Below are 27,536 nucleotides of genomic sequence, written 5' to 3'. Positions count from 1 at the left end.
TTCTATTTAAACAATTGTTTCATATGCAAGAAATTATATTCCAATTTACACATATGTATGAATCAACGATAATCTTATACTAATATCACTTAATCTCTGATACTAATATATTTTATTTAATAATCATTGTTTCATATAAGTAAGGAATTAAATTCATGCATAAATCAAACACAAAAATACTCTTGCTTATAATTTAATCTTCTTCAAAGAATTTCATAATGTTAAATTTCAGGAAAATATTATGTTTTTATTTCATTATTATAACAATTTTATCTAGACAGCGTAATATGATTAGTTTTAATATTTTTTTTCTGTGCGAGGAAAAAAAGAGTGGTCTCTTTTCCGCGATTGCAAGTGGGAGATTCGTTTCCGACTTCTCGCTTCCGACGTCATAATTCGATATGACTGCGACGAGGTAACGAGGGTATTCCCCGAGGCCTTTCCTCGGTGAGCGGGAACAGAGATTCGGTCTATTACTGAAATCATTTTATTCATAACAAAGTTTTTGCCGCCAGCGGCGGAATGTCGGTGCGCCAACGCGGGGGATTGGCGATAAAATCCAATTATTTTATCTCGACGATACGTGTTGACATTCGAACGATGGAAAACCCATATTACCTTTCTGATTGCGTGGGAGGTGGAAAGGATTCGAATGTGCGCGATAATACATTCAGGACACCTCTAATAGGGATTTTACATGATCAATGATACTGTCAGTAACAACAAATACCTAATAATATTATTGATCGTTTATGGTTAATATTGATGGATTGATGTAGAATACTGACAGTGATCCAGATGTCTTGATTCTCGAACATCAGTATCGCTGTGTGATAGGAATATTGGCAGTAACTAACTGACTGTCCTGTGACAAAAAAAATTCTACAAAATTTCTTCAATATTTTTAGTAGAACTTCGTACTTATTCATAGAAATGTTTTCCTCCGGGTCCTGACAGAAAAAATTTCAGTGAATAATTACAAAGTTCTACTAAAAATAAAAATTTATAGAAACTATTAGTTTTTGTTTTAATATTTACTTTTTCGTAGAAATATTTAATTTTTCATAAAAAATATTTCTTTTAACTATATGTATTTAACAATTGAAATTGACAAGTGTTCCAATTCTAGCATTTTGACCCTGATGACTGATAAACCCTTCGACTTTTGCAGACACGGGCTGTGAGTCGGCGAGCGAGAACGTGCCCCTGCAGGGCGCCCTGACCGCGGCGGTGCGGACGTCGGTCGGGGTCACTGAGATCTCCCTGACATCCAGCACCACCAGCAAGACCAATAACGAGCAAGTGGCGCAGTTATAAATTCTCATTATGACTACTTGGAGGTGCACGGAGACACGCACAGCAGCGGCTACCGTTGGACGCGCCGCAGAAGCGCATCTGGACTTCTGGAGAGACATTGAAAATATGGAAATATGCAAACTGCATAATATTGATAAGTCTAAATTTTAATCTGTTATCGGGGAGATTGATAATCGAACTGAAAAATTCGAGAGTCGCTATCGGCGAGGACGCTGAGCGCCCTGCCACCGTTATCGTTCACAGCATCTATTGTCAATCGAGAAAGAGAGAGAGAGAGAGAGAAACACAGATGCATTGAGAAAAAAATTGTTAACTTGAATAAACTTTTTAACCTGATTAAATTTCTTTAATTCAAGTATAAATAAATATATAAAAACAAAAAAATAAATACGTAAATACTTGAATTATAAAAATTTAATCCTAGAGTGTTATTCATGTTTTTTTTACATTAACATTAATTTAGTGGAAATTATCCACATAATCAAGAATGTTTTAAAAACTTTTTCTATTATATAGGTTGCAAGGTGTTAAAATAACTAACACTATTTTAATATAAACAAAATATTTTTTCAAACTATCAAAATTTTAATAATAAAAATTTAGCTATTAAACTTAAATTAACATAAAAATTCACTCATAGAACTCCAGGATTAATTAAGACGAAAAATTTAATCAAGCTAATAAAGCATTCTAAAGTTAAATTTTTTTCAGATCGAGTATGTATATTTAATTTATATACATGGATACTGAAGAAATTTAATCAAATTAATAATAATTTAGAGTTAATTTTTTCAGTCCGGGTATTTAAATTAAATGTATAAATATTTGAACTAAAAAAATTTAATTACGGAATACTTATTAATTTGATTAAATTTTTCAACTTGATTAAATTTCTTCAGTATTCATATATTCGAATTAAATATAGTGGAAAATAGGGTTAATTAAATCTATTTACTGTTTTTGCTCTATATAAAAAGTGAAGTCTGATCATTAAACTGAAAATATTGTTGGAAAGATAATTAAATTCCCTTCATTTTTGCTGCAGACTATTTTTGATGTATCTCTCACCTATATTGAACTATAATGGAAAATAGAAATACACTGTTTTCAGTGATTCCAAATCAGACCATCTCCTGTTCCAAATTGGAACTCTTCTATTTTTGTCGGTTTTTTTAAATAGAATTTTAGATTTTTGCAAGATTTTAATGTATTTTTTTAAATATTGAATAAAAACCAGCAAAATTCTATTGAAAAAGATTTGTGAAAATTCAAATAAAAGGGAAGCAAAAAGAGGATGACATAAAACAAGAGAAACACATCAATTTGCATGAAATTTTCTAATGCCTATAAATTTTCTAATGTATCTTAAACCAATTATTACCTTTTAAAACTTTTACACCTTTTACACAATGATTAATAAGGATTATCTATTTTTGACAAAATTTTCGCACGATGGCTGAAAATACACATTCACGTCTGTTCTATGAATATTATAACAGAGAACTATCAAATTCCTGTCACATTTTCGGTTTCTTATAATAACTTGACATAATAAATGGCAAGCAAATCTTCTAAACCATTCATTTAAATTAAAAAAGTATTTGAAATAAGATTCGATTTACTTCACTTTATCTTACTTATTAACTTAATTAAATTTTTTAATTTGATTAAATTTTTTCAGTATTTACGTACTTAATTTAAATAATATAAATACTTAAACTAAAAACTTTAGAATGCTTTTAATTATTAATTAAGCATTTTAGAGTTAAATTTTTTCGATTCGAATATTCAAATGTTTAATTTAAATTCGTAAATACTGAAGAAATTTAAGGAAGTTAATAAGCATTCTAGAATTAAATGTTTTTACTTCAAGTATTTATACATTTAAATTAAATAAATACTTGAACTAAAAAAATTTAATCAAGTTGAGAAATTTAATTAAGCATTCTAGAATGAAATTTTCTTAATTCAAATACTTATATATTTAACTTGTATACATAAACACTGAAGAAATTTAATCAAGTTAACAACTTTTTATCTCGGTGTGCAAAGATCTCATTATTACGATCGCTGTTGTCGTTATTGTTACTGTTGTCCTTGTGCATAAATTATATATGTATATATACACATACACACATGTACACATACACATACACACATGCGCATGAAAAAGATACACACACATACGTGTACGTGCATTTATCGAGCAAGTGTATACTGTGTGACCCACTAACTCTAGTCGTGAGCACCCCGTGACTTGTATGATTTCGATTTAGGAGCGTAAATGTTGATCTCGCGCATCATCCTTCCACCTTGTTAACTCCTCGTTTATTTATCGGACAGGTTCAACACCGGTGCAATCCCCTTACCTTCCACAAACCCTTCTTCCCGAGAGCGCCTTCCGACGAGATAATCGTATACAGTGGACAATAAATAAATGTACTTAAAGCGAGCAATTAACCTACCCCGGAATGTCGAGATCTCAGCAAACACCAAGTTACAGTAATATAAATGTTACTTGTAATTTCCCATAATAATTTCAACAATGTAATTGTTACATAACAGGTGTGTTATATAATAGCTATCTTATTGAGTGGAGAAATTACAACATAACATTTATGTAACTGCAACTTTGTATATGCTGGAATTATTATACGGAAACACACACAATGTTTACGACTCGTTTCTCGGTCCCCCATTCCTCTCGCCCTCCTACCACTTTTTCCTACACACATTTTAAAGCAACTCGCGAAACTGCAATCGAGGGTTTCGGAAATCGCGCGAAATTTTCACCTCGAACGTTCGTTCTCTCGTTTTGGAAATATATTAATTGTATCCCTTCCGCGATAAGCGCATAAAGAGAAAATTCCTTTTATATACACGTAATCGCCGTCTATTCTCTTTTCTCCCTTTTTCCTATTACGTCGGGTTTCATAGGATTTTTGGAACGTTTGATCAATTTTGTGAATAACCGAGGAGGAAGAGCGTTAATATTGTAATGGCGATTAAATCGACTCCCGCGGCCGCCAAAGTCAAAGTGACGTACAAAAAAAAAGAATGAAAGAGAGGGAGAGACAGAGAGAAAGAGAAAGAGAGAGAAGGGGAGAAAAATATACTAATATCTTTTCTATTGTAACGAGCGCGGTGAGAAAGAGAGATAGATGGGATCTGGAATAAAACAATTATTGAATGGCGTGTCGGAGAGTGTGTGATTCATTCCCGCCCGTTATCCATCATCCCTGAAAAGCGATATGAATTCGGCGAGTTCAATTTCCCGCCGGACTTGGGAGGGGAATGAGTAAACGTTCGCCACATATATCGTCCTTTCTAAGAAATTAGATGCAACGATCCGCGCGAACGGCGGACGTAAATGCGAAATTCGATAATTTGATGAATTTCGGCGCCTATGGTTTCCTTCTTAGAGTATTCGCGTATCGATGCATTCTTTTGCATCGGTTATCAGATCGAGAGCAAAGTTCACGAGGCAAGCGTAGAATCGGTACACTGCAAAAAAAATTACTAATAATCTAACTTAGATTATACCCATAGAGCATAAAAAAAAAAAAAAATCGCAACATTGCAGCAATGATAAAATGCCCGCTTAATTGTAACTGCAGTAACATTGCAGCAACATATATAATATTGTATTAACGTTATTGCAATATTGCTGAAACATTGTAGCAATATTGTGTTTAAATTATCATGTAATGTAAATCAGGGACAATTTGATTCGAAGAAAATTTCAGATCACTTCGATTCGCTTCGATTCAACTTCACAAACGCGTGATTCGTATATTTCTACAAGCAACAATAAGTTCTAATTATGTTAACGAAATAATCACTCATGTTAATTTCTACAATAATTTAGATCAACTTTAATCTCTCAGTTTACCTTTTTATCATTAATTATAAGAATTAAAAGAGAAAAGTTAAACCGAGATTCAAGTTAATTTGATAATTAACTTTTAAATACTGCGATAATCTCCCGCGCGTAGACCGCGAGTCGATCATATGTTTCATTTCGTCGACTCACACAATTGCATAATGCTCTATCTACATAAATATGAATAAACACGTTTCTTTGGCCTCGCTCGTATCGTACATGTGCGTACCTACGATAACGGCGCCGGGACGTTCTACTGTCGTCATATCGTTAATACGAGCACTGCCGAACTCACGCGATCCCAGACTCGTGTTGTATTCCGGAGTTCTCTGCACTCCACTGCACTCCTCCTCCATCGGCCAGACAGACCAGAACAGACCAGACGAGATCATGGCTCTTCCCTGGCGTCTGCTGACGGTCGCGCGACTGGTAAGTGAAAAGAAATATTCATGCCAGTGAAGTTTAACAAATGAAAGGTTTCTTCTTCTTTATTAAACTTTAATAAACCGCCTTCTTTATTGGCTGTCTGCAAGGTCGATTTTGATCCCCAGTGGGAGCTACTGCACGCTGGTGGGAGCATGTGTGTACGTATACGTGTGCGTGTTGATGATGCGACTAAAAAATGAAAAAGAAGAAGTCTTTTCTTCAATTTCTCCCGACCGGAATCTGCGGTTAAATTCTTGGTGAGAGATACGTGTAAAAAGGAGTGAACGGAAAGTAATCGAAGGCGAGATGGCCAGTATGAAAGAACTTCAGCGAAGGCGAAAAACAGGCAGCCAGAAGCGAGTGCGCGCGCTGCTCCATTAGAACGCGCCACGTGCCGGTCGCTGCTCAACAACAGACTGCGCGTCGAATTGAACTCTGACACCGCCACGTTGAGAGTGGTGGTCGTAAAGCGCACAGTGACGTCTGTGCGTCGCCAAAAATTTAAAAAGAAAAGAATGAAAATTTCATTAGCGCGTTACCTTTTGACGCCTATTTCTTCCATCTTATCAGGCGATCTTATCTGTCACAAGAGGATGGCAATGTAATCCACGTCAATAATCTTCAGGCCAATTTTGAACGAAAGATGAAGATGAAGACTTTTCCTTATAAGTTATTACATAGTATTCCTGAAATATTATTTAATATTAATAAAAAATGGTTATATGTTCACTCCTGATAATATTGTATGAATATTATATGAGAAGTAAATATCATTCGAAACGGTATTAAAATTGTAACTTCCATATATCTATGGATATATGCAGAAGAGAGATCACCTATGCGCTGACAGGCGTATGACACGTGAAGAAGATAGAAAACTGCTAAGGGCAATTCGGGAAATAATACTCTTGAGTCTACAGAATCAATCATTATTACTGCAAACCTTGAACGTAAAAATAAAATTTATTTAATATTGGACATATGCGAGACATAGCATAGTCTAGTCTTACATATTGTAATAGAAATATTAAAATATCAAGAAATAATTAAAGAAGAGCATTTATAATCAATCATATGAATTTAGGTCTCTTTCAGCCTTCTCAGACTCTTTACAAATTATGTGGTAGTCGTAAAAATTGGAAAGTGAGGGGACTGGATGTGACGGAAAAGAAGAATATCTGAAAAAGATAATCTCGCTTTATAAAATTTTAAAAATTAATTATTTCTTTAAATATTTTTTAAAAGCTTGAAAAATACCAATAATAGAGAGAGAGAGAGAGAGAGATTTAAGAAGTAAAAAACTTGCAAAAGTTTTTATTAACGAATAAGTTGTTCGTAAAGTCTTCCCCGTAGGAGTACTCCGCGATTACGCCAGCGTGTTGATTCTGCAGCTTCTTCACTTTTCTCGTACTGTAAATAATTTAACAAATTAACACAAATAATAGATATAAAAATTACAAAGGTTTTCACTTCATATATTTTCAATATTTTCAGATCTGTATATTTCAGCAAAATCGTTCTTTTCATGTACAATAATTCATAATAATCTACTAATTACAATTAAAGCCCTGCATATAATAAAGGAATATTTTAGGAATAGAAATTAAAATTTTGGAATCAGTTTTCTCAATGAACACTACAGATAAATAATAAGTTACGTTGTATCTTATACGACACATTTGTGTCTCGTGTTTTATTCGTATCCATTGTGCGTTATAATTAATATTCCTTAAGAAAACTGATTCTAAAATTTTAATTCCTATTCTTAATATCTAATATTTCTCTATTCTGCGCAGGGTCTAAAACTTACAATTATTAGATTATTAGTTAATTCTACATACGTGCTGCATACATAATTGCGTGTAGTATGCTTCAAGATTTTAACTACGCAATTCGTGACGGCTGAAAATATTGCTTGCAAATTTTTATTGAATTTTTAAACGCTACAATAATTGTTTGATATTTCAAATTCGGTTTGCTGACACAATGGAGAAAAGTTTACTGAATAAATTCGTTCAAATTTTTCGAACACCATAACTAGTTAAAACAAACAGTTAATGTATCTGTTAAAGCAAGCAGTACATTCATAACAAACGCACTTTGCTGTTAAAATAAAATCGTCACTAGCAAAACGTCGGTATGAGAATAAATAAAATTGAAGAATAAAAAATGAGAGAAAAATGGTGAAGTTTTGTTTGTACTTGCAAGTTTAACGAAACTCCTTCAATAAATAAAATCAACTTTTTCAACAAATATTTTTGTTGCCTATAAAAAAAAAACTAACAAAATTTGATTCACATAAACATCTAAATATTATTTTTGGTGTATCGGTAAATTTCTCTTCTCCGTGCTGTGACGAAAATTGAAAAATAAATTACAGTCCTTCTCGGTGGAGAGGAGAAAATCGAGAATCATCTTGGAAATGGTTATTCAGTTTTCTTTTCCTGCGTAAACGAGAGATTTTTTATACCCGAGAGATTTTTTACTTACAATAAAAAAAATCATTGCACATTACTGATTGTTTTACAAGTCTAATATGTAAGATCGCTATATTTTATATCAATATTTTCTTATGAAAAGTACGAAGAAATAAAAAAAAGTACAGATATATAGATTTTCAATCAGTAGAGAAAATTACTGCCACTGAACTTTTCTCTGTTGGGATATAAAAACCACGCACCAGGTGACCATTCCCAGGTTAAGAAAAGAAACAATGTAGTAGAGGTAGAACCGCTTGTATAAACGAGTGAAGCAACGAGTAAATCAACAAAGTAAGAAAATACATTATCTGTAAACGAAGCAACAAATTGTTTTCGAATCGATCAAAACCGATCACACGCCGTTTACCCCGATCTATCCCAATTGAATTACAAATCGAGAGGACATTTCAATTAATTATATGTTATTTCATTACTCCATCTTTATTTCCTTTCATATTATTTTGTCGTGCCATTTCGTAAACTTTTTCTTAAGGATATTTTTTGACTATATCATAAGAGTTTTAAGTTATCGAAATTAAAAAATTGAAGGCTTTTCTAAATTTATTCTTTTTTTTTCCTAATCACAACTACACAAAATTTTGGTCACAAATGTCCGAATTTTGATTCTGAAACTAGCCACAAAAAAGAAAATGATGAAAAATTTGATTCATAATGGTTTTTGCAGCGAAAATTACTGTATTTTGCTACAGTTTTAAATAAATAACATTTAATCCAATAATTGGATTTAAATCAATTTTTGCACGAATAATTATTGACGTTTTTTTTTCGTATAGATTACTGTCTACTGTATGTATTTTACTTATCTCATCGCACCGCAGAGTAATTAAATTATTATTATCATTATGCACTTTTTTATTACTGGCGAAAATTTTGTTTGCACAGGCCGAACGATCGCGAGATCCGATACGACGACTTTTGTCTGTGAGCTCATTTCGCTTCGGTAAAATCGTACCTTTCAAATTATCGGACATCGGGGAGGGTATTCGAGACGTCACAGTGAAGGAATGGTACGTAAAAAATTTGATGCGATCCGCGGAAAAATGTGTCTTTACAATAAGGTATAAAAATATATTTAAAGATGTGTATTCTGAATACGCAAAATATATCCTCTGAATTTAAATTTCGGATTTGCATGAACGAAACGGTATCTTAAAAGTAATGCTAAAATTCTTTAGCTTTTAATATATTTGTTATCACAAATGTTTTTTATTTAAACTGCAAAAGTTTTCTTTATTTCCGATATATTTAAAATATTTGGTATCAAAAACTTCTTTAAATTCGATATCGATATGTTGAATTAATCTATGTAAAAAGAATCGTAAACTAAGAATACATTTCCGTATAAAAAACGATATTTCTTTGTTTTCTCATGTAAATTTCATTTAAAAATAAAATTATTTGACAATCTATTGTTTTGTTATTTAATTTAAAATTGTTTATAAAAATTATAATTCAATATAAAATATGTTTTTTAAAATTAATTTTACAAGCCTTTAACTTTAACTGGATTTAATTTAAAGAAATATTAACCTGTCTAAATCAAGATTTTAACAATATATATCTAATTTGTGTCTTTTTAGTTCAATCTATCACATTTTCAATTTATGCAACCAGATTCTTTTTCCTATACAGGTTCGTGAAACCCGGGGACCAGGTGAACGAATTCGATAACATCTGCGAGGTGCAGAGCGACAAGGCCTCGGTGACCATCACGAGTCGTTACACCGGCCTTATCAAGACTTTGCACTACAAAATAGACGACGTCGCGTTGGTCGGAACGGTGTTGTGTGACATCGAGTTAGAGAACGATTCGGACGACGATACGGTGGACAACTATTACACGGGAGAGACCGTGAAGAGCACTGAGAACCAAACGACCGACAGTTCGGTGACTAGGGAGAGTAGAACAGATGAGGAGGCCACTACCTCGAGGGAAGAGAAGGTGTTGGCGACTCCGGCGGTGAGGAGGATAGCTAAGGAGAACAACGTGAATCTGAAGAATGTAACAGCGACCGGCAAGGGTGGAAGAGTGCTCAAAGAGGACATACTGGCACACTTGCAGACAACTTCCGCGGACGTGAGAGCCAAGGCGGACGTTCCGTCGTCCACGAGCATGACGGGAAGTACGGTCGGTCTTAAGGGATACTCAAAACACATGTGGACACATGTGGAAAACTATGACGAAATCTTTGGTGAGTCATCGAGACGTTAAAGAGAAATAAACGTCTATTTTAAATCTAACGATTAAATTGTGTACGAATTTTCTTAAAATTCGCTATTGCTATTGTTAGCACTTGAGTATTATTATTACATCTGTCTCTATATATATTTAATCTATTAGCAACCTTTTTTGTGAAGTCTAAGAGATCCTAAAATCTTTCTTTTGAAGGGGCACTAAATCCTCTGCTTCAATTTTCTGTTTCTTTTTCATTTCTAATACAACCCCAATTTCTAATTGTCCCTACAATTCAAATTTTTTGATCAATTTTCTTCTTTTTTTCTTGTGTCAATCATTTATCAGAGAGCAACTTTATCTTTATCTTGAATTTCTCTACTCTTTCAGAGTATACCGCATTTCGTCTACAGCGACGAGTGCAACGTGGACCAAGTGATGCGCCATCGAAACGAGCTGAAGAGCTACATGACGGAACGGGGCGTCTCTCTAACGTTTTTGCCATTTTTCATAAAGGCGGCCTCGCGGGCGTTGGAACAGTATCCCAAGTTGAACGCCTGGCTCGATGAAGAAAGCCAAACACTACGAGTCCTGGACAATCACAACATCGGCATCGCCATGGACACGCCGGACGGCCTGGTGGTGCCGAACATCAAGAACGTGCAGAATCTCAGCGTTCTCGCGATCGCGCGAGAGCTCAACAGGCTTCAGGAATGCGGCAGCAAGTCGTCGATACCGCTCGCCGATCTCACCGACACGACATTCACGTTGTCCAACATAGGCGTGGTGAGTGAGACGCACACGTCAGAAGACAAAAAAAATCATAATCGACATGAATTATAAATTAGTACACTCAAAAAAAAAGTATTTAATTTTTAAATATTAACATGTCTTTTATCTATCTTTGTTTTTTAAATTTAGCTAAATACAAATTTGAAAATAATGTTATTAGATAAAAATGATTGTAAAGAGTGTTAAAAAATGATGAGCATTGTTCCAAAGCGTTGTGACATTTTAGCAAATAGTTCAAGTGTTCTATATCATTAGTGTGATGTTCTAACAAAATTATTTTCATATTTGTATCTGTAGCTAAACTTTTAGATATTTTAATACCGTGTGTCCACCCAAAGAGAATTTTTTTTTTAATTTACCCTCAAAATCATGATCGAGAGTTTGATCAATATATTTTGAAGAGTTTTAATAAAATTTAACGAAATTATTTAATATTTTATTGCTTTATAATAAAACAGAAAATTCTTGCATAAATTCTGCATAAAATTCTTCGAAATTTATTATTTGATTTTAATTAAATTTAATTAAACTATTATAAAATTTATAACAATTTTAATTTTTAAAACGATTTTGTTAAATTTAATTAAAAGTATAGTAAAATTCTTTGAAGTCACTACATTTACCATGATTTTGAAATTAAATTCTAAAAGAAAATTCTCTTCGGCGACATGAAACGCAGTGCTAAACGCAGATGTCAAAGATTCATTTCTACATCCAAATTTACTTTTCATATTTAATACCTGCTTCTTTCCTTGTTTTTTGCTTCTAGATATTAGATTTCTCGAAATCAAAACTATTGGTCTTCGTGTCACTTAATCGACTGTCGATTTCTAGGTCGGTGGAACGTACACGAAACCGGTGATCCTGCCGCCGCAAGTGATAATCGGTGCATTCGGGAGGGCGCAGAAGTTACCGCGATTCGACAACCTGGGGAATGTAGTTGCGGCTCAAATTATGTCGGTTAGCTGGTCCGCGGATCACCGCGTCATCGACGGCGTGACGGTGGCCAATTTTTCTAATCTGTGGAAGCACTATGTGGAAAATCCGGTACATCTAATGATCGGCGTATGAAACCATCTTTAAGGCACACGAGGATTTTAATCCTTACATCACTTACATTACTGAAAAAAAAAAAAAAAATTAATATTGATGTTCGCGCGCCTTCATAATTTCTAACAGGTAAAAAATCTTGAAGATAAACGTATAGCCAAAAGTATAAAGAAAACAAAACGTATTCAGCATCATGAATAAATTTTGTGTACATATTGATGTCTTTTTTATATAAATGTAGTGATCGGCAAATAGATTTTGCTATAACGTTTTAGTTTCAAAATTATCAAATTTTAATCCTGGAATGCTACTCGTACTTACATTAACATTCACATAATGAAGAATTTTTTAAATACTTTTTTATGTTTACTTTAAAGGCTGGATAGTGTCAGAACAATGGAATTGCCATTAATTTTGATATAAAAAAATCTTAATAAATGTTATTTTAAATTATCAAATTAATAGCATTTAATAACTAAAACGCAACAAAACTTGAATTAGCATTTGGATTAAAATTCATGCCAGTAAGTCATAAATTTTTCATGTTGTTATCTTTCCAAGTTACAAATCTATCCCACCGTGAAAAAGTGCTATTATCTCGCGAGAACTATTTTCGCGATAGTTCTTTCACATAGTTCTTTTACATAACGATACGAGTTTTATACTTTATTCTACCTCTTTGTCTATTTTACGATTTGTTCTTCACATTTTATTCTGTTTATTTTATATTTCGAATCTTTCAAAACCAATATATCATTATTTTTAATATTATATCTATTTTGTTATTGATTTTTGTATAAACATAATAAAATAAACGTTGAATTTTAAAAGTGTCTCAAAAAACTACAATTTTTTACATTAAGATACGATGTAATATATGCAAACGATTCAATAAATTAAGAACATGCTTTTTCACACAAAAAAAAAAGTATTAACAACAGTTTAATTGAAGATAATCTTATAAAAAAGAAGTGTTTAATTTTGACGATATTAAAATGTTTTATTTCTATTTCTGCTTTCTAAATACTTAAAAATAATTTAGTTTTAAACGTTTAAGTGTTTTAAACCACATTATTTAAAAAAAAAAACATTTTTAATACTTGAAAATCGGATAGAAATAAAACATTTTAATATCTTAAAATTAAACACTTCTTTTTTGAGTGTTGTTAATTCAATAACAGCATTAATAAAACATTATTAACTTGTTTTAATAAAATGTTATTTGTTTCATTAATGCTGCACATCATTTTTTTTCTGCGCAGCCTGTTTCATTCTTACAGAACAATCAGAAGGTCGCATTGTGATATTTCTTGCTGCAGAATGAAATTTGCACTGCGTGAAACGCTACAGATACTTAACTCAAACACTTTGTACGTAAATATTAATTTATTTATTGCTGCACAACCAACTAGGACTTCTCGTTAAAGGTCAGACATCTTCCACTAACATATTCAAAATGCAATAGTAATTATATATCAGAAGACGACGTCCGGTAGAACGTGAGTTATCTGTTTGTACATCGATCACCGTTACAAACTATAAATTAGTCATACAATGACAATCATAATTAACGTACGCTAACGAAGTGGTTGTACCGTTCACAGAGACAAATCGTTCTCCGGATAAATGCGGACGTCGCAAAACACAATTTATTTAACGCGTCCATCGTCGAATAAAAAAAATATAACAAAAAAAAAAACACTCTGGCACAAAAAAAGAAAATATTTCGATTCGCTCAAAAATTTGTTCAATACGATAAAAAAAACAAGAGCAAAAACGCAAAATACATCGCAAGTAAAATGGTACGACCACTTGATTGCTTTCTCAACGTTTTTTTTTTTTACATACGCACAGTTAGTCGCTTATTGTATATACACCCATGGGTACAACTCGGAGCCTCAGTCACGCGTTCAATTCTTAAGATTCGCAATTCACTCCGATCAATAACGATAGCGAGCGTCGCTCACGGCGTTTCCGTGCGAGGGACAAGATCCGGCTCGCGGTACCCGTTTAATTCGCGCTCTCGTTCGGCACGTGGTTACTGCGAGATTAATTAACATGAAGCTTTGGAAGATTCTCTCATCCGAGATCAGAGGCGATTTTTTTATCCGAACCGGAAAACCCTCGGCCGGAACACGCCGTTTAAACATGTAATAGGTATCCAAAAGGTAGTCAGTCTGTTTAGTTTAGAGTAGTAGAAAAGAGTAATATGTGTTCGTGGTCCATGAAAGTGGAAACTTCTCCGTCAGCCAACATGTTTACACCCTGTCCCTCTGAGACATTCTAAAGATAATTATCAGGCTGATGAGAAAAAGAGAGTGCTCGTCTTCTCTTTCTTTCTCCATTTCTCTCTCTTATTTCAATCAATATAGATTAACTTTACAGTAAAAAAAAATGTGTTTAATTTTGAAATATTGATAATTTTGAAATATGATAAAACACTTGTTTTAATCCTAATTTTCAAACACTGAAAAAAAAAAGAAAATAAATCAGATCGAGATTAAAGTTAATCTTCATTGGTGGCAATATACATTAATCGAGAAGTCATCGAGAAAAAAGCAACGAGCAAATTCTTTTATCAACCCAAATGCATTCCATCATTTCTACGGAATTAAATGCAGCAACAGAATGAAAAGAATGACGAGCTAATGAGCTGTGAAGAAACTAATCTATAAATAAGAAGTGGAAAGAAATACGCAAAGAACCTTCAGTACAATCTGATTGTAAGTTCGGGTCGTCGCGTTAGCGTGACACAACGAACACACGCATGAGACGCAACGCAAAGGATGGCGGAAACTATTGATACGAATCGGCGAACACTAACGTCTGCTATCGAGGTCTGACTAGGTACGAATAATCCTACTGTAATTCCCGACGCGCGGAAATCGAAATACGAAGCGGCTGCTTTGATCGGTACACGGCCGTGAGCCTACCGGTAAAACCTTACGATACGTAACACCGACGAAGAACGAAGATACAAGTAGACAGACACTAACTTAAGTAACAACAATTAATTAGCTAACGCTCACGATCCCAGACCCTCGGTATCTCTCCTCTGTCATCAAGATTGTCATTTTTGTCCAAGATTTTCAATCGATCGGGATTCTTTAGACAGGATCTTTCAGATTCGCAATAAAATATTTTGATCTTCGATCAGTAACACTAAATAGCTTGGTCAGTTCTTAGAGAGAGAGAGAGAGCGATTAATTGTGGCGATGAAATTACAATTACTAATTGCAGGATGTTTACTCAAATTTAATAAGGGAATTCTCTAAGAATTCCCGGTTTTTCTAAGAATTTTATTCACAACTCTAAAATTTTAACTTTCGTTTAATTACACAATCACAAAGGGCAGTTAAATTTTGAATGTTAAATTTAAGTATTAAACAAAAATAATATGAACTAAATATGGCACATAAAGATCTGTCCGCCATATACGGATTTAACTCACTGGAAGTATAAATTCAAGGCGTAAAAAATACAATTAATAGAGATGATACGCTTCTCGGAATCTCGAGGAATATTTAAATACCTATTCAGCTGTGAAAATTCTATTGGATACTTGGATCTTTGAAAACAACTTTGATATTTCTAACGTGGCCAACAATCGAGAATGCAATTTAGAAGTTGTAAAAGCTTCTACAAACTTGTCCCTCAATATCCAACCGCCCTGTTCAATGTTGAATATAAAAGTCGCGCCCTTAACTGAGTCAATTCTCTGAAATAAGGAAGTGCTACAAGCCGCATTCCTGTGCTGAATGGATCTATTCTTAGCGTATAAAAAATTCTCGTAGATCTTTCTTTGTTGTAACTATCTACATTTAAAACCACAGCTCAAGTAGGTCGCTTCTCTTAAGATATGAATCTTCTGCTGTTATCACAGTTTTAATTTTGATAAAGTAACCGATAGTGCGTCAAACAAAGCGTTCTCGCAAGTCTAAAGACAATTTTATATTAGCCTTGAAATACCCTCAAAACTGCATTCTCTTCTAATATTTAATTATTTCTTACGCAATGCAGATTTCCAAGAATAAAAAATAAATTCTCTGAAAGCTACACGTTTTCCCAATAGTAAACATCCTGTAATTAGAGATTGATAGAGTCAATTTATCGCGGTAAAATCGCGAATCCGGGGACTCGTGGAAGAGATATTTAACGGAGGAGAGATGCGGAACGCCTGGCACACCGTAAATAGTCTTGCATTCACACTAGTTTAGATTATAACAATGCGCTCAAATATATATAAATGCAACGTACATATATATATAACCGAATAACGATTTTACTTGTGCTACCATATTATTTCAGTCCTACGCTTCTCTTGTCCTCTCCGCCGCGACTTTTCCTCTTATCACTTTTCTTCGATCGGCGTGAGACATGCAAAAGCGTCTTGTCTTCCGCTCGGCGACATCACGCTCGACTAACAATCGTCGCGGGGAACAGTTCCTCACGAAAGGTACAGGCTGGTTCCTTCAACTGGATATCAATGGAAGAAACGCGAGTGAACACCGTAAATTAGTTCGCTAAATCAGTCGCGTTAATTCCGAAAAGGCGTTTCGTGGTCTCGACAGTCTAAGAACATTAATGATAAAAACGATCGAATAACGGTACACGTACACATCTATTTGATCCTCGAGCACACTGGCGCGAAACTCTCATCGAATTTACGCACATTCACGCACGTATAAAATAATGACAAATATGTGTATACATACATAGCAAACACATGAGTGTAACCATAAAATTCATAAACGCTAAGTATGTTGTCCAATCTATTAATCTATTCATTAATCCGTAAATGCTCGTGTGACTTTTCCTATTTATTTTTATTTGTAATTAATCATAAACTCTGAGAAACTCTGTTTTTAAACGTAGAATAACAGTTTTCAACCGTTTACAGAAATTTAAAGAGATCCATATTTTTAACAATATTTTGTTACGTAATATATTTTATTAGTAAATTTGTGGCTTGCGTCTGGATCAGTTCGACGCCCACGCGAGCACTTACGAAATTAACAGACATTTATTAATCAAACTCTTGCCATTTTTCACTATTACTAAATACATCAAATATTAATTAAAAGAACGAACAAGAATATCCTTTTTTATATCTTTAATACAACAACTGAAGGATTCGACGTATCCTCCGTTAAGGTCGCGAAACATACGCGCCAGTGTTCAAGGTTCATTAATTAACGATCGAACAGCGAACTCTCACGATACGGAGGTAAATCTGAGAAAAAGGCGTAAATGCGAGAGAGAAAGAGAGAGTAAGAGAGATCCGTAGTGGAATAATACGCGCCGCAATTAGTTGAACGTCCGTGGACTGACACTGACACGAGTAGAAACATTATTATCGATATAAGTACGGCACATAGAAGAATATTTTCTTTTCTCTCCTACAACCAGACGAGGGTGTGCCGAGGGTCCCACAGAGCGAGGCGCAATTATTATTATTATCAATAAACCCTGAATGCTCGATTATCTACAAACGGATATCATTTGAGTTGTGTCGTCCCGATAAAGAAGACGAACGTTTCATCCATAACTGAACATTCGGCTGAACGTCCGAGGTACCACTTATCTCGTAACACAGGTCGGAGTTATTTCACACCGTTCCTCTTCATAGTATCCCATCGAATTCATAGAATTTATAGCTTTGCCGTACGCAATAACAATTACTATAGTTAACAACTAATAAAGATCGCTATGCGCGATCGGATCACGAGTTAGAAATGATTCGATTACAACGAAGTAGAGCGCGACGACATGTGTATCTCACGATGAGAATACGCACAGGATGTTCCACGTAACATTCTCGACAAACCTCGTCCGTGAACTTCTGGAGAAATTCCGATTTTCTCTTGACAAAAAATTTGATTAGAAGCCTCGCTCGGCTTTATCATTCTTACAGTTTAGTATCTTAAGAACTAAGGTATTTAATTAAAAACAAAAATTTTAATATTTTAAATAAAGACATACTTTTAATTATTCTTCTAATCTCAAAACTAAAAATTTCTTTATAATGTCCGATTCAAAATTAAATTTGATCATTCTTGATTTTATAATTCTTACAATTTAGTATATCAAGAATTAAAGTATTTAATTAAAAATAAAAATTTTAATGTTTCAAATAAAAATGTATTTTTAAATATTTTTCTATTTATTAAAAAAGAAAAATTTCTGTTACATAATTCTCGATTTAAAATTTCATCGAACAAGAGTAACAAATTTAAAAAAATAAAAGGTTTTTATTCTTTAAAATTGGTTCATTTTTAATTGTTATTAAAGAAAATTCATTTATATTTCTGTATTTAAAAAAATCAATTCTAAGTCACGAATTCGAGGACAAGGTTTTCATTGTCGAAACACCTCATGGAGGTATCAACAAACACTTCGACACGAGGGAACAATCGAGAGAGAGACTTATTTACACCGCCTAGGATCTATGGAAACCTCGTCTGGCCCCGTCCACAGATAAATTTGTTTATATATAATATATGTATATATTTATATATGCATAGTATATATATATATATCTTTTTTCTCAATATGTTATGTATATGGATAATAAATAGTACTTTTTTTCTGGCACATTGTCGGCGCTCCCGGTCGGGGGGAGCGCATATAGATATAGATGTAAATCGACTAATCTACCAACATCATCGTCCAAACACGCGTGGATGTGCGTGTCTCATGAATTAGAGAGCTTTTGGGAAAGACATTATTGTTCTAGTCGTAGTTACTCGTAGAGGAGTTACATGAGCGAGCGGATCGATCCGCTCGCAGACAGATTGTTGAAAAATAACATATTTTATAGTATTATTCTCATGGGGAGGATCAATCACCTTGTCGCGCGTTAATCGCAAAACGAACGATATTCGTGTATCCTAACTTGTTTACAATCTTATTCGACACAAATATATAGATGTACGTGTATACGGGGCGAGTCCCGTTTTCGTCCGTCCGCGTAAATATCGTTGCGGATTTCACAACAGCAATTACGAACAATCTCGGCGATATTTGCGCGGACCGCTCTCGGTTTGTCTCTTTCATTTTTCACGCGAACGTGACGCGTATCGATTTTTGCGGATTTGATTAAAGAATATATTTAAATATATATTTATATATATATATGTATATGTGTATTATAGAGCTATATATATATAAAATGTATTCAGTCTGTGAAGTATGTAAAGCGATCGTACGCGATCTAAAAGAATTAGAAAAAGTTTTCTTCCTTTTTTTGTGTTCCTCCGAATTAACTTACAATCATTGATGGCGACTTATCATCATAGATACAACAGCACCGGTGGCACGCAGAACGGCGACGGCATTATTGTGATCCGATTTGGTGAAGTCAATACCGTCCACCTCTAAAATTTTGTCTCCCGGCCGAAGAGTGCCCTGAGCTGGCCCGTCGGGATTCACCTTCGTCACGATTATTCCCTGCGGCAAAAGGCCTATGTGGTCTCATGTACCTCTTAATGCATCGATAAAATTCAATGTAAATTATTCGCCAGTAATATAAATATTTTACGTACGGTCTCTGCACCCACTACCCCACCAGCTATGCTAAAACCGAGACCTGGATTCTTCTTCACTTGAACAGGCAGCTGCGAAGAAATATTAAAATCATAAAAAGTCGCTGTATGCCTACAATTGTTATAAATTATTCTTTCAACTATAGAGAAAATCATAGAAATTATATTTTTAACACAGATATGATTTATCAAAATTTAATCTTTAATCTTCTTCTTATTTAACTTTGTTAAACTCCCATTTTTCCCCACATATATTTTTATGTTTCCCTGTAATGTTATACTAAAAAATTGTTTATATAAAAATGTCGCACATAGAATAAAGTTTGGTACGTTTCATTTTTTATATACCTACCACATTCGCATTTTTGTGAGGGCCGAACATCCACTTGAACTTCGGCTTCCTCTCTGAGCTCTCGTTTGACGCAGGACTGTGCTCTTTGAAGCTCTCGGCATTGAAACTCGCATCGCCATGAGATTTGCCATTCGTACTGTGGATTGGTGTGTCTTGGTCCGAGCTGCTTTCGTTTTTAGCGGTAGCGGGTGAAGTGACGCTCAACGACGCGTCAACGTTCCTGTTTGTTTGAACGGAAGTGACGGTGTTCGCTCGACCGCCAATGTTCGTCGGCGCGTCAATTGAGATGCTGACATTGTCGCACGAACTGTTGCTCAACGAGGTGTTTCCGTTCGTCAGCTTTCTTGAACGATCGAGCGGCTTCACCGACGCCGATAACGGACTTCGGTACTTCTTTCCCGTGACCGGTGACGTGGGTATGCCGGAATACACGTTCAACGTTCTACTCACATCGTAATCTTCCCGTGAAGGACTCCTGCTCGAGCTCGCATCGTTACCAGAATTCTCCGTGTGCTTCGTCTTCAAAACGGGAATCTTGCTCGGTTTGAGGGCACGATCGCTCGGCTCAAGTTCGGCGCCGGGATCCGGGATCGATGTGCAGCTCAGGTCCGTGCTGATCTGATCGAGAGAACTCGTTCGTCCGTTATCCGTCGGCTTGTCGTTCAAATTAGCGAGAGTATTTGCCCGATCGTCCGATGACACGGATGCGCATTCCTCAGATTTCGCCAATTCCGCGTTCATATCCAAGTTTTTCTGTTTTATTACATCCGGCCCAGTCGAATTTAAAGACGAGTTGAAAGATAACGAAGGTGGAGCCAGATGCGCATCTGCTTCAACCGCTAAAAGAAGATATGAAATTTCACGTTAGATTTTAATTCTGTTCTCTTTAAATTTGTATAAAAACGAGACAAGCAGCACTTGATAAAATACACGAGTAAAAAAAATATTTGTGTGCGCAAAAAAATAAACATTCTTATAAAACATTTTGCTATAATTTTGTACAAAAATTCTTCTTTTGAAAAAATGTAAAATTTTAAAATTTCAGAAATAAAATTAAAATGTTTAATACAACTTTGAAATAAATTTATAACATTGTATATTTAATTTTCCTTTTACACAATCATTAAGAAAAGCCACTTTGTCCTTTTAATTTTTGTGTATTTTAATTGTGTAAAAAAATTTGAAACTATAAAGCTAATTCAAAGCTATATCTTCTAATAAAGAAAAAAAAATGAAAAAAGTTGAAATTTATTTTAGGATCCCTTAACTCATAGGTATTAATGACTGGTAACGTACAATTACTAAACTGCTGAAAAAGGGCGGCCTTCTTGGAGAACGCCGCCGCGATGTGATACGGTGGCGGTGCCGGCGGTACGTCGCACGATTTTGGCGCGACGGCTATCCGCGTCTGCTCTCCGTACTTGCCGTCCGTCACATCGGCAGACGTCGTCGTCCTGTAGGGCTCGATAAACTTCTCTGACTCCACTATCTTCGCCGTATTCGCCTTGGAGTACTCGTCCGGTTTCCACGTGGAATTGACGTAATCGGCCACGGTAGGCGCTTTCACGACGTAGTCTGACGTGGGATTGCGGATGTACTTCGCCTCCCGAATGTCCGGGTTTTTCTCCTTCGCCAGCACGGTCTTGTTCGCCTCGTCCGACGACTCCTCGGACACCGAGTGCTCCGCCGCTCCGGGTTCAGTCGGTCTGTTGTTCTTGCTGTAGTTCTTCACCGTGTGACGATCGACAGAGGTTGTAGACAAAGGTGTGCTCTGTGTCAAGAAACACAATGTGCAATTGGCAATGTTAAAGTTCAACAAGCAATTCTCTTATACTTAATTCGTTTTCATATTTAATTTATTTATTGTTCGGCAAAAGAAGATTGTGCGAACAAATGACAGGCACTCACTCTTTGATCGTGAATGGACTGATGATGCAGATTACGAGCGTGCCTAGCGAGATTACGTAGCTCCTTAGGATAAGGGGTCGGTGCTCGATGAAGTTGCCTGGGGACTTCGGAATCTACTTCAGCAGCAAAACATATCCTCTTGCCGTTTCCGATGATCGAACTCGAAATCGGTCCCGCGGTCTGCGCTACTTCTACAATTGAAATTACAACTATCACTATACAAAATATATTTCTACAATTGAAATTGCAATTATCACTATTAATATAATTAACGTAAGAGAGAACAAGAGGGCAATAATATAAAATGCTGATGAATGCGTGCGATGTTTTTCAACAAACGTACTATTCGACGCCATTTTCTTAATATCTTACCATTTCATTCCTCGTCTTCCTGCTCTCCTTCTTCTTCTTCTTCCTCTACTAGCAGCGTGAATAATATTGTACTTTATTGTTAATTAAAGGTACATATAAGCCAGATAAAGCGTGCTTTTTTTGCAATAGTGTAAACTGAGGCAAGAAAGAAGCTGATTTTTTATTAGTTCGGATAGGTATAAATAAAGTTTAATGTTAAAGAAAGAAGTGCAATTATTTTTATAGAAGCCACTAAAGATTTCCAAGCCAACTTTTGATAAATCAGATTTGTGGAAAGACATTAATCGCAACTAAGAAAAAAATTTTATGCGAGCAAAGAAAAGCTAGCGTTCACTGCTTCTCCGTAGATTTTTGTCACAAAACGGCTGTATTAACAAAGACACATTCAAAGTTCAATACAATCGAATTAATAGCGAAGACGAATGACACCCGATTTTCTATGCCATCAATTAGTCAATTTAAAATAGATAAAATTTTCTGAGTGATTGGGCTAATAAAAACACTCCAAATACCGATCGCTGAGAATAAACAAAAATCAACAAAGATGAAAAAGCTACATTCTCTAAAGAGAAAAGGGGCAATAGCGTTAGCTTTTCAACATTGCTTTGTAAGGTAAAGTAAGAGTAAACACTAGCATTTTCTTCGCTCGTATGCAATTTCAACTTAAATCCAACAGAACGCAAACAATAGACTCACGCTCCAAGTCCTGCCGCGGTTTCTGTGGCAGCATAAAACAGCTCAACACCATCATGTCCTCCTCGCAATTGAACTCCTGCTGCAACGGCACCAATGGCTGACTCTGATTGTCGCTCAGCCACAACGCCTTCAGATTACTGAGATTCAGCATGGAAACCGGAAGAAACTTGATGGCGTTGTTGACAAGATTAAGCACCCGTAGCGAGGACAGGTGGCCCAGCTCGGGCGGTACGCGCGACAAATTGTTTGATCGCAAAGAGAGTAGGGACAACGACGTGCAGCTGCCAATCTCGGCGGGCAGCGCGCGCAGATAATTATTGTCCGCGTTGAGACAGTGCAGCTTGCGCAACAAGCCGATCGAAGACGGCAAGTACTCGATAAAGTTTTTAGTGATTATAAGCTCCTCTAAGCTCGACATCTGGCCGATGTCGTTCGGCAGTGCGTTCAATTGATTGTCGTCGATCTTGAGGGTGACGATCGTGCGCAGGTAGCACAGCGTGTCAGGCAACTCGTACATCTCGTTCGAGGACAGATTCATAATCGCGATGTCGCGCCAGCCGCGTATCTCCATCGGGAGCGCGTGTATCGCATTCATCGTGCAATCGAAGTGGTTCAAGCGGTAAAGCTGCTCGACGTTCGCCGGGACGCGCCTAATGTCGTTGCCGTCGATCCACAGCTCCGTAAGATTGATTAGATCTCCAACAACTTCAGGCTGAAAATAGCAAGACACATGTAACTACAATATATTAAAATTAAGATTAAAATTCCATTAAAGTCTACAAAACGGATACAATTGTCACTACTTTTCTCTTTAATTTTGATAGAGAAGAGATATGTAATTGAATATCTTTATTTCTTCTAAAGATATACATATATAATTAACTGTAATAATATTTAAAACATCTCTTTTTTTTATATACCAAAACTAAAACAGCTTCTAGATTAGCAACTTAGTGGCTCAATATCATTGCACAATATTGATTGTGAAAAAATTATATGAAATTTGTTTTGGATTTGTCTAGAAGAAGTTGTACAATATTAAACAAAATCCGATTTGAATTCAAGGACATGATTTTAATATTAATTTTCTGATTACGCAGTCTCTAGTAGATAATTAATTATGTTGTGCAATAATATTGAATATAGAATATTGAACTAAACAATTAAAACTGAACTATACAAATTAATTAACATAATTTAATGTAATTATGAGATATGAATTATTATTACATTAATTATATTCTAATTAATGTAACAATTTCGTGTACAATAGGCTTCTATATTCAATATTGATCATCTAGAAGCCGCTTAAGCGGAATTAATATTAACATCATATCTATAAATTTATTTAATATTGACTTTACTTGAACTACAAACTTATAAAGACAATATCAAAAGTCGTAAAGTTACTACAAATGTCTTTTCTACAGTATCCAGCATGTTTTGAGATGTTACATGCATAAAAAAGTAAGTATATTTTTAACAGCAGTAGTAATTAGGTAAGGAAAATTGACTCTTACCAGTTCCGTGAAGTCATTGTTGCCAATGTCGAGCCTCTGTAAGTGCCTCTGTAAGTTTACCAGACGACTCATACTCTTAGGCAACGTCATCATGTTGTTCTCCCGCAGCTCGAGCGTCCTCAAGGCTGACAGTCGTCCGAAGTTAGCCGGCAAGTATTCTATGTACGCGTCGTTTAGGTACAGCTCGCGCAAGCCGACGATATGTGTTATAGCGTCCGGGAAACGGTCGAAAGGATTGACACTGATATCTATCGAGCGAAGACTCTTGCATTCCTTTATGCTGTCTGGTAAGTCCTTTATACCTGCAACAGAAGTACATATACAGTTAAGTATAATGACGTATGACGTTTACACGTAAAATATAAATAATTTAATACAATGTGAACTGCATAAACTAGGTTTTATATATCATCTATATAAAATATAATCAGTAGATCATAGACGATTCAAATTTCATTAGAAATAATGAAAATTATATTTCATTTCTTTATTAGTATTATATTTTTATTTCATCAATCTTAAAATCAGATATATTAATAATTTTGTACTTTTTCTATATTGTGTCACCCAATTTCTAATATTTTACATGGCTTGTATTTACATGACTTTACACATTTTTTTCATGTAGACAATACAAGCAATGTATAAATTATTATTATAAAGTTATAAAACTAATTAAGTTATAAAACATAAAAATAAAAAAATATATATATGATAAAGCAAAAATATATAATATTAAAAATAAAAAATACAGAATATAAATTTTCACTATTACTGAAATCTGAATATTCTATGATTCATAGATTGTTACTGTAAATGATAGGTAAAATATAGTTTACACAGTTTACATTATATAATATACATTATATTTATATTTTATTTTAACGCCTAACTCTAAACAAAAGTGTATCATAAAACTCACAAAATTGCAAATTTTGGGATACGATATTTCACACATGGGATTCAAATACTCACTGTTCTTGCTGAGTTCTAAATATTCCAGATTGATCAACGACGCTATGGCGGGTGGTAACGTAGTGATTTCATTATCGCTAAGCGACAATACTCTCAATTCGTGGCACTGAAATAGCGGCCTGGGAAGATCTCTTATCTGAAGAAAAATAAGTAAAAAGAAACTTAGATGTCATCGGAGAATCCACAGATCAATTTCGTTTTGAGAAATGTAACTGTAACACTCACTCTATTGGCGTCGAGATACAACTTTTCCAACGTTCTTTCGTAAATGAACACATCGGGTGGTACATCGTAGAGATTACAGTGATTCAGCTGTAGCTCGCAGATGTCTTCTTCCTGAGCTCTCAGACACGCGGCGCACTGCCACCAAGAGCTACCCATTTCATATGCGTACGACTACAGCACATTACAACACATTAGTTAAAATATTTCATAACTATAATAAATTACGACAAATTGCATACAGTTTAGTTCAATTCTTAGTTATTGCATGCACAAATAATTTATAAAACTTTAAAACTTTAATTATAATATATAACACAAATTTGTAATATTATTTTCATCTCTTTATCCTCTTAGAACAACAATTTGCTGATATATAAGTGTCTTTTGTTCAATTCTAACAAGTATTAAATATCATACAAAATTTTACTTTTTAATTTCACTTTCGTCATTATTTGTAACAAATCACACTATTCAATTATAATTTATTTAGATTATTCAAATTGAACACAATTTGACCAAAAATCTGAAATTACAAATAATTAATAAATGTATTACAAGTCAAATACGTCATTTGTATTTTCAACTGAATTAAACTAAATTAAAGACTGTGAAAAATATATTTGATATCATTTAACAGCAGGATTTGTTTCAAACAAAAAATAGCACTTCTTATTTCTCATGTTCTTGACATCGGTCCAACATTCAGTTTATTGTTTACCTTATGTATTTTCATATTTGCATATTCACATTGAATTATAGTTCACAGCAAACAAATTACACCATAGTTGGAGAGCCTCTCAAACGGTTTCATGCCCAGGAGGAAGTGCACCGTTACCTGCGGTGGTCTCAGGAACGATCCGGCCGCGATCCACCGTGGGAGAGGTCCCACCGCGCGCGTGAACGTCGTCGCCGCCGCCGCCGCGATCTCCGGTCGCCGATCGTCGTATCACCGCGTCTTTGCCGTGTCGCCGCGACGCCGCGGGCTGCTGCAGCGACCGTGGGTCGTCGTCGTCGCGTCGCCCGCGGGTATCGGCATTGCAAACGGCGCAAACGGTGATGATGATAGTGGCGGTGGAGGCCTGACCCGCCGACCTCGGCCTGCTGTGCGTGCGAGCGGACCCGGAGCGACCGCCGCGAACCGTCGCACTGGTGCGAAGGACGTGAGACGCCGGCGCGAGGAACGTCAAGAGATGATCCGTCGGCGCTCCACCACCGTCGCCGTCGTCCTCCTCGTCGTCGTGATCCTCGTCACCGCCGCCGCTGCTGCTGCTGCTGCCGCCGCCGCCGCCGTCGTCGTCGTCCTCGTCAACGTCGCCGATCTTCCCACGCGCATATCTCACTCCCTCCTCATTGTACGACGTACGGCGCCGTGCACGCCGATCGCGGGGATCCGTGTCGCCCGATTCGCGCGGACGCCGATATGGGGACAAGGATTCGTCGTACCCCACCCGCGAATCCTACTCTACGTGCCGTCCGAAACCGCCGCAGACGCAGACAGCTAGTCCCCAGTCACAGTATAAGAAAGAACAGTAGGTCGACTCGGTGTCGGCACCTTTGATCTGATGACTTCAAGATCGCCATGTTGCTAGATGTGCGTGGATCCAATAGCCAGCGTTCCCAGATTCCGAGAGGGCACTTATCGTATATGGCGCTAAAAATTATCATATTTGAACAAAAATTATTATACTTTCAAAAATATTAATAAAATAAATTTAAAAACCATTTCTTTTAGTAGAGATGATCATAAAAGTAAGTTCATAATAGTATCATTTTATTCTATATCTGTTAAAAGTTAAATTATT

The 27,536-nt window shown here is 35.4% G+C and overlaps 3 protein-coding genes across 17 annotated transcripts in view; 2 read left to right on the top strand and 1 right to left on the bottom strand.

Moving 5' to 3' along the window:
* The window catches only part of LOC105202369 (metabotropic glutamate receptor), a 50,973-nt gene extending 46,461 nt beyond the window's left edge, over positions 1-4,512 (top strand). For all 9 annotated transcript variants that reach the window (XM_039456762.1, XM_039456760.1, XM_039456761.1 and 6 more), the window contains one exon: positions 1,172-4,512. In XM_039456762.1, the coding sequence (XP_039312696.1) occupies positions 1,172-1,317 (146 nt within the window). In that variant the 3' untranslated portion in view covers positions 1,318-4,512. The remainder of the gene's footprint in view (positions 1-1,171) is intronic.
* On the bottom strand, positions 3,467-26,790 carry LOC105202367 (protein lap1). 7 transcript variants are annotated; one of them, XR_005576170.1, is made up of 12 exons: positions 26,453-26,591; positions 25,735-25,905; positions 25,510-25,645; positions 24,535-24,836; positions 23,015-23,726; positions 21,947-22,137; positions 21,335-21,809; positions 20,039-20,877; positions 19,687-19,758; positions 19,413-19,591; positions 6,463-7,036; positions 5,662-6,312 (listed from the first exon to the last, which is right to left on the bottom strand). XR_005576170.1 is itself a non-coding variant. In XM_011170838.3 (11 exons), exons 1-10 carry the CDS (start codon positions 26,465-26,467, stop codon positions 19,415-19,417), a joined length of 3,090 nt encoding a protein of 1,029 aa, XP_011169140.2. In that variant the 5' UTR covers positions 26,468-26,591; the 3' UTR covers positions 3,467-7,036; positions 19,413-19,414. The 7 variants fall into 7 exon arrangements, 6 of the variants coding, with proteins under 6 accessions (XP_011169140.2, XP_011169143.2, XP_011169139.2 ...); XM_011170838.3 differs by having other exon boundaries at positions 3,467-7,036; XM_011170841.3 differs by lacking the exons at positions 5,662-6,312; positions 6,463-7,036 and having other exon boundaries at positions 13,510-19,591; positions 26,570-26,790.
* On the top strand, positions 5,355-12,251 carry LOC105202368 (lipoamide acyltransferase component of branched-chain alpha-keto acid dehydrogenase complex, mitochondrial). Its single transcript, XM_011170843.3, is given in 6 exon segments — positions 5,355-5,629; positions 9,010-9,134; positions 9,760-10,288; positions 10,290-10,319; positions 10,691-11,086; positions 11,927-12,251. Coding segments are annotated over 6 exon segments (1,566 nt in total). The 5' UTR covers positions 5,355-5,380; the 3' UTR covers positions 12,164-12,251.
* Positions 26,791-27,536: the final 746 nt, after the last annotated feature.

This window comes from Solenopsis invicta, chromosome 13, assembly GCF_016802725.1.
Source record: "Solenopsis invicta isolate M01_SB chromosome 13, UNIL_Sinv_3.0, whole genome shotgun sequence".
In the NCBI taxonomy this organism is placed as follows: domain Eukaryota; kingdom Metazoa; phylum Arthropoda; class Insecta; order Hymenoptera; family Formicidae; genus Solenopsis; species Solenopsis invicta.
This window is presented reverse-complemented; position numbering and strand designations above follow the sequence as displayed.

Coding starts and splice junctions, on each gene's coding strand:
- LOC105202367 (XM_011170837.3), bottom strand. Junction 25,646..25,734: donor TGTATCTCGACGCCAATAGA/GTGAGTGTTACA, acceptor ATTTTTCTTCAG/ATAAGAGATCTTCCCAGGCC. Junction 23,727..24,534: donor ACAATGACTTCACGGAACTG/GTAAGAGTCAAT, acceptor TGCTATTTTCAG/CCTGAAGTTGTTGGAGATCT.